Source organism: Umbelopsis ramanniana, assembly GCF_025399195.1.
Source record: "Umbelopsis ramanniana AG unplaced genomic scaffold K450scaffold_20, whole genome shotgun sequence".
NCBI classification, from domain to species: domain Eukaryota; kingdom Fungi; phylum Mucoromycota; class Umbelopsidomycetes; order Umbelopsidales; family Umbelopsidaceae; genus Umbelopsis; species Umbelopsis ramanniana.
The window spans coordinates 44,642-59,251 of record NW_026252106.1 but is presented as its reverse complement, the minus strand read 5'-3'; the positions used below and the strand labels follow the sequence as shown (position 1 = coordinate 59,251).

Here is a 14,610-nt window from a genome sequence, read left to right as displayed (position 1 = left end):
ATAGCAATCGTATTCCATCTATATCCATCAGCTTCAAATTAATTGGGAGTGTTTTATGTTTACGTAAAATTACAATTTTGTGTAGTAGTCTAGCTGGAGTTTCAAGTTTACTTTCATAAACGAACGGTTCATTATGCACCAAGCACTTCTGTGACCACATCGTTAAATTCCTTATGGTTGTCCAAGTACATATGGTGTCCTCCTGCGCTAATACGGTAGATCTTTGTATATACACTCATCTTCTTGCCAGCCTCTTCTGCAGACTTGTAATCCATCCAGTCAATAGTGCCGTAGATAAACACTGTTGGCATCTTTAGTTCCGGAAGTCGGTGGATTAGGGGTTTGCGAGCATAAGCTCCAGGAGACAAAACGGAAGCTAATGCGTATTCTCCAGAGCCAGTGGAGGATGTGATGTGGTATCTATATGTTATATGTTAGACGGCCATCGTGTATCATCGAACGATGCAATTTGAAGATTATAACTTACAGATAGTCGTACAAAGAATGTTGCTCTTCAGTGTTTAGGTGCGCAAATCGACGGCTGGTATATTGGTTTACCAGTCTGTTTAACGCAAGAAGAGAGTCAGCACTCTGTTAAGCACATGGCTTGCAGTTGATAGTACTCACCTAGCGCCTAGTGGACCACCGAGTCGCACCACACTCATAGGAGTCACATTTTTATCCCAGAGATAAGCTGCCCAGCTTGGGATACGTCTAGGTGTTCCGTTGGGTGAATTTTGAAATTCACGTTCCGTCACTTCGGCCTCCATAGCTTTTCCGAGCTGTTCAGCTTCCTTTGGTAAAGCCACTTCTGGTTTATCTTCTTCCGTCTGATCAAAGGGACTGACAGGAAGACCAACAGGTGACACGAGAATGAGTTTTTCAACACGCTCAGGGTGCTTGAGTGCGTAGCAGGTTGCCATATAGCCTCCTAGTGAGTGCCCCATCAAGGTCATTTTCTCGAGTTTCTGAGCCTTTCTCCAATCTTCCAAGCATTGTATAAAGTGAGATTCGGTCTGAAATCATAATAGAGTTAGTCTTGGCAAAAATGTCACTTCTCGCAAAGGATTATGCAATGATCAGTACCTCTTCAACAACATCGTCCCATGATTGATTTCTCTTTTTCAATATCTGCCACTTTGGACGTGAGCTTCTACCCATACCCAACCAATCTGGAATTAACAGAAGCGTGGAATGTCAGAGTAGTTCCTAGTTGTGGAGTTTCCCATCATTCAACTTACCAATCGAGAAAATGCGGTAGCCAGGGCTGGCTTGAGCAATATCGTTATAATTCTTGTAAAAGAAACCAAGACCTGTGCAATTGCTACTTGGTTAATCTTTCAAGTGTAATATAAGCACAAAGAAGCATTGACAAAGTACCTGCTCCATAACCATGGCACATCACAAGGGCTTTCTTATCATCGACAGGGCCGTCGTTCGAGCCATGTTCGACTTCTCCTCTACTGAGATTCTTATTATTGGCCTTTTCGACAACAAGAGTGTTGATGAAGCGATTTTCGCCACCAATGTCGACACGGTCCACTCTAGCGATGACATTCTTAGTGAGGTAATGGTTGAGAAGTCGGGACTCTGCAATTTCAGAAGTTTTGTCCGAGCGCTGCCACCAAGTGCGAAGGAAGTTTAAGTGCGAAGTAGGTGGAATCACTGCAGGCAGCGTTGGAGTGGTATCGTGTTTAATATCTGTCATGGTCTATGAATTACAAGTTGGTTTTTTTTTCTATCGATTTTTATACTTTGACTCAAAATTAACGGCCAAATTGTTGCCGAAATAGAAATTTATCCGGGCCTGACGCGGCCCATGGCTTGCGTGGCCTGAGCTGGCGCGGTTGATTGGCAGCTTTTAGCCAAGAAGATCTCTCATAATTTCATGATATAGGAGCTTGTTCCACTCGTCAACAGGGCCTGTTATTTGAAAACAAAGATAAACTTAGTCTTCCACTTTCTCTTCTTTTTCTCTTCTCCTCTCTTTCTATTGCCAGCTTCACTCCCCCCTCCCTCTCTAGTTCTCTCTATTTACCTGGGATACACATATGAAGACAGTCTTTATCTGGCTTAGAATGGACGTCTCCGCGCAGCTCAGACAATCGAGATACATCCAAATATTTGATCTTTGGGTCATTTCGTTTTTCGATAGCAGTCTGAAGCATTGAAGATCGGTTAATTTATACACCCGACAAGAAGGTACCTTAATGCATGCAAAATCATCACATACCTTCCACATGTTGCTCATTTGTGGGAATAGATGCCACTGATGTTCCCAAGGTACGGTACCATTAGGCGGGTTAGGTTTGACCATGGGTTCGGTATACTGTGAACAATTGCCATGTCCATATGGTGAACTTCGAAAGTAAGTTGTGAGATGTTGGTATTGTTGGACGGTATCCAATATTTCATTCACAGTAAGCTCGTAAGCTTGCAGCATTTCATCTGTAGATTCTGCTTCACCGAACAATGTGGATTTGTGCCAATGAGCTGCCGTATTGACTACAAGATAACGATATCGGGGAAGCAAATGCACCCTACAATGGAGTAACCATAATTTTTGTTAGTGGCAATTTCCGAAATTAAGTGATCCTGTCTGGGTTCGTAAATGACTGACCATGGGACATTATATCCTATACCGAGTAATGGGCCTGGTTCTTCTCCTTCCTGTTGCACTTTCCAAGTATCGAGACGTAGGAGATAGTCGCTTCGAATATATTCAACAGCTGTTTTATTTTGTAGGCCGAGCGTTTTTGTATGATGCTTGGTGTTCTTTATACGTTTTGCTGTATCGAAATGTTCGCCCAGCAGACATTTCAGGCTTTCAAATTGAAGTTCAGTTATGGAATCTCCTACAAACAGCATTGGATTGGCAAGAAGCTGGGATGAAAACAGATGCGAGTGGAAGTTCAAAAGATGGCAATTGGGTTGCCACTTGTAGTTCACCCTGGTGATCCGAATGATTAGGTGTGAGAAATTAGTAGCGGGTTTTACTAGTCACGATGTATCGAAAGACGTACATTTTTGCACTTCGCAGAAACTCTTTACCAGGTCGCATATAGCATTTATGCTGAAATCCCTCTTTGCATGTATATTGGCCAACTCGCTGGACATCCTCTACTGTAGCATTGTAAGGATCAAGCAGGTGTGTAGCTACCCACTGACCGTCATTGAACATGGCTGGCGTGCAAAGCTGACTAGGGTCAACAGCGTTGTTGTTTATAATGAGCGAAGTCTCTTCTTCCTCTGGTCGGACGTAATTAGTGATTGACGTTTGTAGGTCTGAGACCCTCCCTGACCATATGATCCATAGAAAAACTGTTAGGGATGACAATAATAATATAATATGTCGAGGAGTCAAAAATGACAAAAGCATAACGAAGAAGTAAGAAGTAAATTAGATCATTACAAGAAGCACCTAAAAATCTCCTTGATGTTGGACAATTGATCAATTAGGATTCCGCTCATATGTTCCTGGAAACTCGAGAAGGGATCGTCTTCACGCTGACTTACACTGAATTATGCCTGACCTAACACTATTTGTGTATCGCCAGCTGTTCATTTTTCCGTGTTTCTGTTCTTTTGCTCTTTTGTAGACTATCTGGCGGCAAAATGGAATCTTCATCATCCTTTTTTGGCCTTGGTGTGATGAAATTCTCAAGACGTTAGCTGAGTTTTTGAGTAGGAGAATTCGCCAAACGTGTTGACTGTGCCTTTTTGGGATAGTGATTCATCAATGAGCGATTACGAGAACAGTAAAAAATAATATTTTTTGAAGGTCATAAATGGTGTACCGGAACACAAGTCAGAAGGCGTAGTTACATTGCATTTCTGTGGGACGCTTATACCACGGCGTTGATCTACAGTTGACCATCGTCAGCGCTATATTTTGGACTTCGGGATTGTGCTGACCTGGTTCCATAGCCAGTATTTGCGTGGAAGCTTGTGACGGTGAAAAATCCGAAAATTACTGTATCACCAGAAAAGAACGCGCGATCACGGTCGCCACAAGATATGCAATATGGATGGCTCATTAGCGACTCATTTGAGGCGTAGTGCTTTTGAAAAAGCCGTGTTCTCGGATGTTTCCATAACGTTTGCTTATGGCGCGTTGCCATTCTCGCTGACCTATGACCTGCACAAAGTCATTCTCATGCAATCACCCTTTCTTCACGATCTTTTGCTGGAACAAGGCTCGCAAAAGGACCGTCGCTTGCAGTTCACAATCGATTTGCAACGAGCACTGGCCTATAAAGGCTTTCTTCCAACACTATTGGCTGGCCCTCCAAACCCAGAACGTCGTTTGACCTACCGTATTCTTGGATCCCATATCGCGTTCAACCTATGCTGGCTGTACGAGACGGATAAGCAAGCTCTTTTGGATACTTTGCAACCAGACGACATTATTCGAGTGCTGATAATTTCCATTTTATTTGATATCAATGATCTGACTCAGCAATGCTTACGTCTATACATGTCGAAACGTCTAGCTGTAGACACCATTGTTTCCGACCTTCACTTGATTGGTCAGCTTCCTCATTCTTCCACTTACTACCATGAACTTCGAGACGCTGCCTTATTGATTCTGTTTCGCAATGGTGCTGAAAACGCCGAAAGTCTTTGCGAATTACCCTTGGATTGGATGCAAGACATTTTGAGTGCTGAACTTTTGTTCGTCCAAGGCGAGTTTGAGCGGTATATGATTTTGAAACGCATACTGCAAACCTTGATAGACGAAGTTGAAAACACAATGCGAATGAACGACTCTGAAGCCATTGAACGAAATAAGCAACGACTTTCAAGCTTTACTTCATCAGACAGCATCGATGTTGACCAGCCTGGAGCTGACATCACTGCAGAGGAAATTATGTCGCGAAAGAGGAAGAGGCAGAACGATGATAGCCAGCAGGCTGAAACACGATTTTTGGCCACCAGACCCTCGCGATACAAGTTTGATTATTCGAGCAAAGTTAGTTCACTTAAAAATTACAGCCACTTGCCAGCCGGTTCGCCATACAGTGACAAGATCAACGCGCTTCGATCCTTGCTGAATGACAGCATAATTTATAGCAACATGACCTTCTCGCAACTGAGTCTAGTTCGAGCAGATGGTCTTGTAGAAGAAGGCACTGTATTCCGCGCGCTTTGGCAGAGGGAAGCCCTAGAACGGCTGGTATTCCCAACTGTCGATTTGAAAGCTGACAAATCTCATGAAGACGGCAGCACGGAATTGATACCAGATCGACATGATGCTCTTAGTGAATACTTTGATGTGGGTGCAAACAGCGGTCTCAACCAAACCAGTATTGCAAAGAAAAAGCGTATGCTACTAGGAACCCCAAAGTTTCGATTTGGAACTAGCATTCAGCTGACATCCATGAGAAAGAGCGAATGGAAAGAAGATATGATATTCCTGGGACAAGACGATGAAGAAGAGGCAGACGCTATTGAGAGAATGCTTAGTGATCCGAATGGTGATCTTGCAAGTTGTCAAGGCTACTCCAGCGACGATGAGAATGACCAAGAAAACGAACCTCTTCTAGGTGAGCACTGGCAAGGTAGAGACCCCGGCAGCATGGTGGCTAGTAAGCTATCATCCAAGCGAGCACTGGCTCAACTTGTGGCACAAACATCCAATGATTATCCAAGCAAGTATGTGAAGGCTTTGCGCAATACATTTTACTCAGCACCAAAGACAATCCTAGGTACTCGTTACCGTGTCAGAGTCGAAGCTTTCGTCTTATCCTTTGAAAACTTGCCAAAGAAACTAGTCTGCAATTTTGAGTTACAAAGAAGCAAAGGGAAAATCGATTTTCGCCGTTATCAAATACGAAGGACCGCCAGGGAGTCCCTTGAGGCATTAGCCATCTCACAAAACGACTCTAGCTCTACTGTGTCGACGGTTCGAAGCAAATCCACCTTTGAGACTTTTTCTCCTCAGCCCATGTCCAAACGCCAAGCGACGCGACAACCAACACCATCTCGTTTTCCATACTCACATGCATCTCCGCCCAACTATCATCAAGACCAAACAAAACAAGAAAAAATCAAGTCTAGTCGACGTCGCGCATCATCCACGCCGCCCAAGCCTTCCATTGCCCTTTTGAAAGAATTGGAGGGTGCTGGAGGAAAGAGTACGAAACAGATGAAAGACAGAAAAGTTACGTATTCCTTATACTGTCTCAACCGTCACATGGTTGCTGATGCGGATGGCATTGTCTCGGCACCTGTGGAGCGTGAGCACCGAGCGTTCATGCCTGTATCAAAATGTGAGATGTCGGAAGAAAGTGACGACAAGTGGATGGCTGCTGAAAGGGTGCCTGGAAAAAGCTACACCACCAACGTAGTCCTGACTGACGGAATTGCTGAAACCTCCAACATCGATGTTATGGTCGTTATGGAGCTTTTTGATCTCAGTTTGGCGTAAACAACACATCCTCTCATTTTTTATTTCTCTTTGACACTCAAACTTTGTATCGTTTTTATTGCTGTTTCTGTACAAATCTGTAATAAATTAAATTTGTAAAAAAGAATGGATGAATGAAAAGTATGGCCATCAGACTATAGAATCTCAGAGCAGCGTGGTTACTTCAACACTGTTTCTGTTGACTTGCAACGTGTGATCTGAGATTCCAGCGTTACAAATGTCTACCGGATGCAGAGTTTCATCGCAACACAGCTACTACATCAGTAGTGCGGTTACAAGAAACCCGATACCGAATAGCGTGGTATTGTACCGTTCTGGAAGACAGAGTCAACGTCTAGTCACAGACAGCATCAGATTTGGCTAATTGGTCATCATGTGGCGAGTTAAAACGAAAATTGCCTGAGCCGTCTTTGCGCACATTGAAATACCGTAGTTTGTCGGACCTGATCTCAAAAACACGTACCATACCTGCTTAGCCATTAAAAGCTGTTGTTACCAATCGATTATCCAAGCTTCCTTAGAAAGCTTATTTAATCAAATGGAATGAATAATTAAATAAGAATTGGAGGTATCATCATTTCTTACATGTATATTACAATATTACAAGGCAGCAGGGCTAGACTAAAACATATTAACTCCATCCGTTTCTCCATACATTTTGGTTTTCTTCATTGTTATCTAGAAACGGGCTGGTTTCCCCAAAGTTCACGGAGCCGTTGCCGCTAGCGGTATCGAACGGATCAGGTGATGCTGCCCCACTTCCTGGATGACGATTGTTTCGGTTGTCAGACTGGCTGTTTTCAACAAGATCAACATTTTGCACAAGCTGTGAAGATGTAGCTCTAGTTTGCGGGGCTACTGTGAGTGGTCGACTATCGCGAAGGCGTGGCGTACTCGGAGCATCTATCGATTTTCGCTTGGCTTCCGCTAGTGCTTTCATCTTGCTGGGCGACATTGTCTTATCTAATGAGCGTTGGTTTTTGCCTTGGTAGTTCAACACGTAATTTCCTCTTCCTCTTTCGACTACAACGTCAACACATCCCTCTCGCTGTGCTAACACAGTCTCCATACTGCTCCTGTATTTGTTCATGTCGGAAATTGACGGGCGGAGGAGTGGGTTTGATGCAAGGTTAGATTGCCCAACAGCGCCATAGGAACCTCCTCTTCGATATAATGGGGCAGTGAAATCAATCACAGGAAAGTTATAGTCTCCAAATAACATTTTGCGACTTGACGTGTAAAGTTTTTCAATTTCTTCATTAGGGTCAGGGTCTTCGAACTCTAACTCTTCCTGTTCTTCCCACATATGAGTTCCATCAGAATTAGGTGCACCTCGGACAGAGCTAGCAATGTAATGTGATGGAGGAGCTGGTTCAAGCCAATGTTTTTTGGCTGTGCTTGTGGAGTAGCGAAGGCCAGCCATGATACGGGACGTTCTGCTGGATCCAATATGGGGTACGCCTTCTGAAGGCTCAAATGCACGATAATTGAAGTTGTCTCCTCGTAATGTATCAAGGGAGTCCATAATAACATCTTTGATACCAACAGAATCCCTTACAGCATAACGAAGGGGCATTCTTGCGGAGTGCACATTTGGCTCCAAATAATCCTCATACGAAAAAGCAAAGCTATCAACGTTGTAAGTTATTGGTTGAAATGATAAGCTGCGGCTTTAAACAGATGATGACTAACCTATGAGCAATGGAGGCAGGTACCATCTCCAAACAAATCAACAGATCCTGAATAGCTACTGCGATATGTTCCGGACCATCTGCAATGAAGTATGTGGTAAGTGTCGTCATCATTGTCCATACAACTTATGTATAAAAGTATGTTACCATCACGGATAGTTCCCGCAGCAACTAAGAGAGCAATGACAACACTTTGCCAAAATGAAAAGAAGATGATAGCTTTGACGCAAAGGAATTTAGGCAGAGGGCTATAATCAGACATCAAAAAATAATAATTATGTAACGTGTTAGAAAATGTCTTGGTCAAAGCTTGGCTAAAATTACACCCTTACCGAAAGTCCTTCAGATCCTTCTTTGTGGCATAGAAGAACACCACCAAGCACCACAAGCTCAAACATACACTGAGGTTGTAGAAGAATGTAAGATAAAAGTATGCACTTGTCCAACTGATTTCTCCGTCATGATAATTGTCCGTAGCCTTCAGTATCATGGTAAGCACAGCCAAGAAAGGCTTGACATAAACAAACTGTAAGATACCGCGCTTGACGAAAAGGAACGTATAAGGATCGCCAACGTATATCTCGCGAGAATACAGAGTGCCCGGGAAGAAATTTTCAGACGGAGGTCGTGAGTGTAGCATGATAATCAAAGCTCGTTCTCCTCCTAATCGGTTCAATAACAAGTTGAAGAAGGCGTAGATGACAAATGCTTCATAGATATCTCGAAATGTATCAACATAGAATGCGAGATTGAGCGAAACGAGTGATATGATGGATGATATGCCGTAAATTGGAACCCTGACATAAGCAGTGGTGGTGTCAACTGGTTAGCGATAGCAACAAAGGATCGGAGCAGTCAACTCGATGCAAACTTACATCCATAGAATGCGGATGACCTGTCTCTGTAGATTCTGTAGGAGATTTTGACGAATGAGTGTGAAAGAATTGATGTACAGGATTCTGTGAGCATGAACATACTGGCTTCCTGTAGTTTTTGAGGTGGGACCATATCGATATCAGAGATATTCCTGTGCCTATCAGTACAAAAGTGCCAGCAAGAAAGATAGCTACACCTCCTAGCTTCTCTCCAGAACCGCCTTCGCCATATCCACCACCATCAACCATATTGATTGAACGGTATAAAGACATTGTAGGACTAGGGGCTTGTAACCACTCAAGAATCCTTGGGCAGCCGTAATTTTTTAAAACCACAAATGATTGTGGTGTTCACGTGGCCCACCGTCACTATCGAGGCCATCTCTGACCTTATCACCAGGCTGCCACAGGCACATCGTCTTTGAGTGAAGTTCTTTTATTATATGATTATCAATTAATCATGGAGCATCATCTAGCGTTATCAAGAACACTTATTTACAGGACATAGAACGGATTCTGCATGGTTTATTTGTTGAATATGTGTATGTCGCTGCATGAAAGGGTGAAAAGCTTGCTGACGTCTGCACTCCGCTCAATCCTCCACGGGATCTCAAATTGCGTGCGGTACTGACAAAAACTGCTACCCATCTTTCACCACCTGCCACAAATGCCAATTGACCCACGATTGAGTGCTCAGGAGGTCTTTGAGATCCACAAAGCCGCTGTTACCAGAGATTTCGTTGCCAAGCCACGTCTAGGTAAAGCGTCAGTGTGATTGTTTTACTCCTTTGCATGGAGCAAAGATGACTTGAACACCTATTAACCTTCTTTGTTGCTATAGACTACAATACTGTGTCTGGCGTTAATGGCCCTTTAGTTATCTTGGACAACGTTAAGGCATGTATTTTCCGCAACTCTAAGTGACCTTTAATGAGAAAGTAGTTACTTGGTCAATCAATTTCATGTCTCAATGTTGCTTTATTTGCCACTTGATTCGTGAAACCCCCCTTGTTGATAGTCGGAATGCAACCTCTAGTATTCTATTACTTTGGCTGACCTTTTCCCTTCTCTTACAGTACCCCAAGTTCTCTGAAATCGTTGAACTTACCTTGCCTGATGGTAGTAAGCGTGCTGGTCAAGTTCTTGAAGTCCAAGGAAAAAAGGCCGTTGTTCAGGTGAGTTTTTGTTATGATCTGTGATGCATCTTCCTTTCTGAAAGATTTTGGTTAACAATCTTCAATATGAAGGTCTTTGAGGGTACCTCAGGCATCGATGCTAAGAAGACACGTGTTGAGTTCACTGGAAACACCCTAAACATTCCTGTTTCTGAAGACATGCTTGGTCGCGTGTTCAGTGGATCTGGAAAGCCTATTGATAAAGGACCTAAGGTTTTCGCTGACGATTATCTGGACGTTAATGGTACGATACAAACTTCCTGACTACAGTCAAATTCAGCACGTTACTAAATGATGTTCTCTTAGGTTCTCCCATCAACCCCTTCTCTCGTATTTATCCTGAAGAGATGATTCAAACTGGTATCTCTCCCATTGATACCATGAACTCTATTGCTCGTGGACAGAAGATTCCTATTTTCTCCGCTGCTGGTTTGCCACATAACGAGGTATGCTCCATCATTCACTCAGATTGCCGATGTTAAGCGATACTGACATGACGTTTTTTCATAGATTGCCGCTCAAATCTGTCGTCAAGCTGGCTTGGTCCAAAAGCTTGCTCCTACTAAGGACGTTCACGATGGTCACGAAGATAACTTCTCTATTGTTTTCGGTGCTATGGGTGTCAACATGGAAACAGCTAGATTCTTCAAGCAAGATTTTGAGGAGAACGGTTCCATGGAGCGTGTCACTCTCTTCCTCAACTTGGCCAACGACCCCACGTACGGTTGCTTTGCAATTTATGTCTTTACCAGATATCTCATAAGGTGCTAATTTTTTGCTTGCTCCTACTATTCTATAGAATCGAACGTATCATCACTCCTCGATTGGCCCTTACTACTGCCGAATACTTTGCTTATCAGCTTGAGAAGCACGTTCTTGTCATTCTTACCGACATGTCTTCATATGCTGATGCCCTTCGTGAAGTTTCCGCTGCACGTGAAGAAGTTCCTGGTCGTCGAGGTTACCCCGGTTACATGTACACTGATTTGTCTACCATTTATGAGCGTGCTGGTCGTGTTGAAGGACGCAATGGTTCTATTACGCAAATTCCTATTCTTACCATGCCTAACGATGATATCACACATCCTATCCCTGATTTGACTGGTTACATTACCGAAGGCCAAATTTATGTCGATCGTCAACTCTATAACCGTCAGATCTACCCACCAATCAACGTTTTGCCATCCTTGTCCCGTCTTATGAAGTCGGCTATTGGTGAAGGTATGACTAGAAAGGATCACGGTGACGTATCCAATCAATTGGTAAGTATAAATTTATATACACTGTAATAGTTGCAGCCAATTCACTAAGCGTTACTCTCTTCATTTGCGTTATAACAGTATGCCAAGTACGCTATTGGACGTGATGCTGCAGCCATGAAGGCTGTCGTCGGTGAAGAAGCATTGACGCAAGAAGATAAATTGTCATTGGAATTCTTGGAGAAGTTTGAGAGAACTTTTATCTCTCAAGGACCTTATGAGTCCAGAACCATCTACGAGTCTCTCGATCTCGCTTGGTCGTTACTTAGAATCTTCCCCAAGGAACTTCTTAACCGTATTCCACAAAATATCTTGGCCGAGTTTTACCAGCGCGAACGTAAGACCAAGCGCTCAAAGGGCGTCTTTGATACCTCTGAGGAAGGCGAGGAAGCTCAAGAATAGAGAGGTATTTCACCGTAGCAATTTGTCTCATTTTTTTTCCCTCTTTTTTTCTTTTCAAAAAAATTTGCGTTACAATTCCAATTCACCTGTCCTATCTTCTTATCGTGAGAACCTTACTTCTTGAGAGATTATGTAAATGAAAATGGCCAAAAACACCAATATACGATGTGAAATGTTGGTGATATACATATGTATTACGATGTAAGCTATAGTAGGAGGATAAGAATACTGAAGCAAAGAGAGCATGCTACGGCATGATGAACCTCGAGCATTAGAGACTCATAGATAAGTTAACGAGAGGGAAGGGAAAGAAGAATTGGAGGCAGGTATTAAAGTACTTCAATGTCCTCATTTTGGGGATTGGTGTCATATTCTGTGCCAAAGGACTCCAACGGATCAGCAACGGTCGTTTCGTTTTGTTCTCGTTCCTGTATCAACAGTCCTTCAGCTGGAGTCACCTTCTCGTCAGACTGGTCAGCGATGGTTAGGCTCTCAGGTTCATTTGTCAAGAAAGGGTTGGCATCTGCATCCTCTTCAAGCTCTTCAGTGACCGCTGGTTTATCTTTGACACTCACTTCAGCAAGCTTGCGTGTGAGAGAAGACATTCGATCCGGTTTTGGAATTTTGGCTTCCGCTTGCCATTGCAGCTTCTGGTCAAAGATCTTATTTTGACCGCCTGATTGTTTTAATAGTAGTTCAGTATACAATTTAATTGTTTCTAAACGACACGATACGCGGACTTACCTCCAGGTTTATGGCGAATATTATCCTTTGAGCCAACTTTGCTAGTCACCTTACTAAAGTCCAGCCTACCAAAACACAACAAATTCACCAGAGGGATTGATTAGTCGCGCAGAACAATCTATTAAAGCTTGCTTGGGGGGGGACAGTTAGATATTGCACGTACTTTTGAGTGGGAATGACATTTTGCGAAACAGGTCTGGTTGGTTTTTTGGATCCATTCATTTGACTGGAAGTTGGGCTTTTGCTGTCCTCGGCGCCCGCCCTGGATACTTTGCGAACGTTATCCAAACTGCCTACTCTTGATGTTACCTTACTAAACGAATTTCGTAACCCAAAGAAAAATTAAGATAATCATGTTCGACAGTGGAAGTATATCTTTAATGTGTCTCTCACCTCAAGTCCAATTTGGTGCTGGTGACACGCCTTTTCGCGTCCGGCGGAGACATTCCGTCCTTCTTCTTAGCAGCAGCAGCAGCTTTGGCGGCAATAGCTTCGGCTTTGGTAGGGATTTTGGCCTGGGCATTCCACTTGGGCATCTCATTATGTATCTGGATATTTCCTATGCAAATACAATATATCAAAGAACCGTAGTGAGTTAACTGCGTTCGGACCAACTTCACCATTTTTACAGTTTTTATGCGGTTCATGCATATTAGCTGCTCAGACAAACTTGAAGCCATTAAAAGATAATCTACCTCCTTGAGGCTTGTGCCTGATATTGTCTTTGCTTCCAACCTTACTCTTGACTTCGTACTTTGGGAGACGTTCAGAGAAGATCGTTTTAGTGCCAGCGGAACTCATGGCAGAGTTGGATGAGGCTGACGACGGTGTTGAAGCTCGTCTGGTATTCAATGAAGATTCAGGGCTCAGCGGAATTCGTCTGCTGGATGAGATTGGCATTGTGCGAAGATGTCAGCAAAGAAGAAAACCTGAAGCTTTTCGTCGTGGTCAGTTTACCGCTTTTATATTTCCGTCGATATAAGGCAAGGTGCCCAGGCCGTTTGGGAAGCTGCCTTCCTTACTTATGCTGACAGGCATAGCACTTCGCAGCTATATCTTATATCAACGAACCATGACTTCAATTGCAACACAGCATCATTATCGATTCAACGCTTTACATCCAACGTGTATGGCTGTACACTAGACACCATACCTTTTTACACAGTTACCATTTTAGTGACGATAATACAATTTCTTTTAAGCAAGTTGTACAAATGCAAATTATTTTCTCTCGTGTATCGTTTTCACAAATTTCGAACCCTCCTCGCCTCTCTCTCGCGCGCAAACTTCTCTTCCTGCTGCTGCCTACTATATACAATAGAACCTATGACCATCGCACCAACTGTCAAACCTATAACGAAAAGGGTACAATAATTGAGTTGGACTTGTTTTGAATGTGTAGCGGGCTAACTCATGTACTGACCTTGCGCTGCCACTTTATGATATCAAAATATCCGCATCACAAATTCATCATCATATTGAACGTCAGTATAAGAGTACAGTTGTCTGATATACATTTCCATAGCCTCGTACCTCGCAAACGCATCATATTGTTAGCGTACTGCCTCCGTCCTTGTTTTATACCTACTGTCGCTGCAACCAGTGCAAAGCAGGTGAGCGCGACACCTGCTTGGCACAAAGCTTGTTAGTTCAACTTCCTTTTCTATTGTTACTAAACATCATAGCGTATGTGTCAGGCTGACCTGCGGGTACGAAGGGTTCCTCTCTGAATTTTCTCTTCATTCTCTGTGCTCCAGTCTCCTGATCTAGAGCAAAGCGCATCCTCTCCATATCCTCTAGACGTTCTTCATAATATTTGTCGGGCATAAGTAAAGAGTTTAGGTGAAAAGGGAGAAAGTTCCAGCTGGTCAACATCGGTGGCTAGCGGGATCTCAAGCCCTCGATGTAGCAGTCACGTTTCCCGAGATCTTGGATTTCAGTGTGTGCCTTGTTCGCAAACTGGCAAATTGATAGTGGCCCATTTAATCGCTTGCAATGTCAGAACAACCACCACCAGCCAAGAGAATGAAGCCT

General features: G+C 43.3%; 7 protein-coding genes across 7 annotated transcripts; 2 read left to right on the top strand and 5 right to left on the bottom strand.

Annotated features, from left to right (window-relative positions):
* Window position 1: 1 nt before the first annotated feature.
* K450DRAFT_236239 (uncharacterized protein) lies at window positions 2–2,145 on the bottom strand. Its single transcript, XM_051588221.1, has 7 exons — window positions 2,039–2,145; window positions 1,381–1,923; window positions 1,242–1,313; window positions 1,087–1,172; window positions 628–1,016; window positions 488–562; window positions 2–420 (listed from the first exon to the last, which is right to left on the bottom strand). Exons 2-7 carry the CDS (start codon window positions 1,706–1,708, stop codon window positions 132–134), a joined length of 1,239 nt encoding a protein of 412 aa, XP_051445569.1. The 5' UTR covers window positions 1,709–1,923; window positions 2,039–2,145; the 3' UTR covers window positions 2–131.
* Window positions 2,128–3,422, bottom strand: K450DRAFT_236231 (uncharacterized protein). The gene is made up of 3 exons (XM_051588220.1): window positions 3,024–3,422; window positions 2,234–2,950; window positions 2,128–2,159 (listed from the first exon to the last, which is right to left on the bottom strand). Exons 1-2 carry the CDS (start codon window positions 3,377–3,379, stop codon window positions 2,506–2,508), a joined length of 801 nt encoding a protein of 266 aa, XP_051445568.1. The 5' UTR covers window positions 3,380–3,422; the 3' UTR covers window positions 2,128–2,159; window positions 2,234–2,505.
* Window positions 3,423–4,019: 597 nt separating this feature from the next.
* K450DRAFT_279768 (uncharacterized protein) lies at window positions 4,020–6,803 on the top strand. The gene has a single exon (XM_051593341.1). It carries the CDS (start codon window positions 4,025–4,027, stop codon window positions 6,428–6,430), a length of 2,406 nt encoding a protein of 801 aa, XP_051445567.1. The 5' UTR covers window positions 4,020–4,024; the 3' UTR covers window positions 6,431–6,803.
* Window positions 6,658–9,299, bottom strand: K450DRAFT_236226 (uncharacterized protein). The gene is made up of 8 exons (XM_051588219.1): window positions 9,099–9,299; window positions 8,997–9,031; window positions 8,454–8,918; window positions 8,269–8,369; window positions 8,123–8,201; window positions 7,016–8,058; window positions 6,894–6,942; window positions 6,658–6,790 (listed from the first exon to the last, which is right to left on the bottom strand). Exons 1-6 carry the CDS (start codon window positions 9,267–9,269, stop codon window positions 7,062–7,064), a joined length of 1,848 nt encoding a protein of 615 aa, XP_051445566.1. The 5' UTR covers window positions 9,270–9,299; the 3' UTR covers window positions 6,658–6,790; window positions 6,894–6,942; window positions 7,016–7,061.
* Window positions 9,300–9,605: 306 nt separating this feature from the next.
* On the top strand, window positions 9,606–12,003 carry K450DRAFT_236215 (uncharacterized protein). The gene is made up of 8 exons (XM_051588218.1): window positions 9,606–9,754; window positions 9,838–9,893; window positions 10,073–10,171; window positions 10,244–10,415; window positions 10,478–10,617; window positions 10,682–10,890; window positions 10,971–11,433; window positions 11,512–12,003. The coding sequence occupies exons 1-8, from the start codon at window positions 9,664–9,666 to the stop codon at window positions 11,830–11,832; spliced, it is 1,551 nt and encodes a 516-aa protein (XP_051445565.1). The 5' UTR covers window positions 9,606–9,663; the 3' UTR covers window positions 11,833–12,003.
* A 655-nt stretch (window positions 12,004–12,658) lies between these two features.
* K450DRAFT_236208 (uncharacterized protein) lies at window positions 12,659–13,647 on the bottom strand (the record flags this gene model as incomplete). Its single annotated transcript, XM_051588217.1, has 3 exons — window positions 13,272–13,647; window positions 12,970–13,135; window positions 12,659–12,889 (listed from the first exon to the last, which is right to left on the bottom strand). The coding sequence occupies exons 1-3, from the start codon at window positions 13,474–13,476 to the stop codon at window positions 12,661–12,663; spliced, it is 600 nt and encodes a 199-aa protein (XP_051445564.1). The 5' UTR covers window positions 13,477–13,647.
* K450DRAFT_236207 (uncharacterized protein) lies at window positions 13,641–14,413 on the bottom strand. The gene is made up of 4 exons (XM_051588216.1): window positions 14,280–14,413; window positions 14,110–14,202; window positions 14,000–14,011; window positions 13,641–13,927 (listed from the first exon to the last, which is right to left on the bottom strand). Exons 1-4 carry the CDS (start codon window positions 14,401–14,403, stop codon window positions 13,821–13,823), a joined length of 336 nt encoding a protein of 111 aa, XP_051445563.1. The 5' UTR covers window positions 14,404–14,413; the 3' UTR covers window positions 13,641–13,820.
* Between the last annotated feature and the right edge of the window lie 197 nt (window positions 14,414–14,610).

Excerpts from the sequence above, each read along its gene's own strand:
- K450DRAFT_236231 (XM_051588220.1), bottom strand. The coding sequence starts at position 3,379 with ATGCTTTTGTCATTTTTGACTCCTCGACATATTATATTATTATTGTCA. Across the intron at positions 2,951-3,023 it reads TTTCTGCGAAGTGCAAAAAT|GGTGAACTACAAGTGGCAAC; the intron begins GTACGTCTTTCG and ends TCGGATCACCAG.
- K450DRAFT_236226 (XM_051588219.1), bottom strand. The coding sequence starts at position 9,269 with ATGTCTTTATACCGTTCAATCAATATGGTTGATGGTGGTGGATATGGC. Across the intron at positions 8,919-8,996 it reads GTCATCCGCATTCTATGGAT|GGTTCCAATTTACGGCATAT; the intron begins GTAAGTTTGCAT and ends TGCTTATGTCAG. Across the intron at positions 8,370-8,453 it reads AAGGATCTGAAGGACTTTCG|CCCTCTGCCTAAATTCCTTT; the intron begins GTAAGGGTGTAA and ends GTCTGATTATAG.
- K450DRAFT_236207 (XM_051588216.1), bottom strand. The coding sequence starts at position 14,403 with ATGCCCGACAAATATTATGAAGAACGTCTAGAGGATATGGAGAGGATG. Across the intron at positions 14,203-14,279 it reads GGAACCCTTCGTACCCGCAG|GTGTCGCGCTCACCTGCTTT; the intron begins GTCAGCCTGACA and ends TGTGCCAAGCAG.
- K450DRAFT_236215 (XM_051588218.1), top strand. The coding sequence starts at position 9,664 with ATGCCAATTGACCCACGATTGAGTGCTCAGGAGGTCTTTGAGATCCAC. Across the intron at positions 9,894-10,072 it reads TTATCTTGGACAACGTTAAG|TACCCCAAGTTCTCTGAAAT; the intron begins GCATGTATTTTC and ends CTTCTCTTACAG. Across the intron at positions 11,434-11,511 it reads GTGACGTATCCAATCAATTG|TATGCCAAGTACGCTATTGG; the intron begins GTAAGTATAAAT and ends GCGTTATAACAG.
- K450DRAFT_236239 (XM_051588221.1), bottom strand. The coding sequence starts at position 1,708 with ATGACAGATATTAAACACGATACCACTCCAACGCTGCCTGCAGTGATT. Across the intron at positions 1,017-1,086 it reads GGGACGATGTTGTTGAAGAG|ACCGAATCTCACTTTATACA; the intron begins GTACTGATCATT and ends TTATGATTTCAG. Across the intron at positions 421-487 it reads CATTCTTTGTACGACTATCT|ATACCACATCACATCCTCCA; the intron begins GTAAGTTATAAT and ends TATAACATATAG.
- K450DRAFT_279768 (XM_051593341.1), top strand. The coding sequence starts at position 4,025 with ATGGATGGCTCATTAGCGACTCATTTGAGGCGTAGTGCTTTTGAAAAA.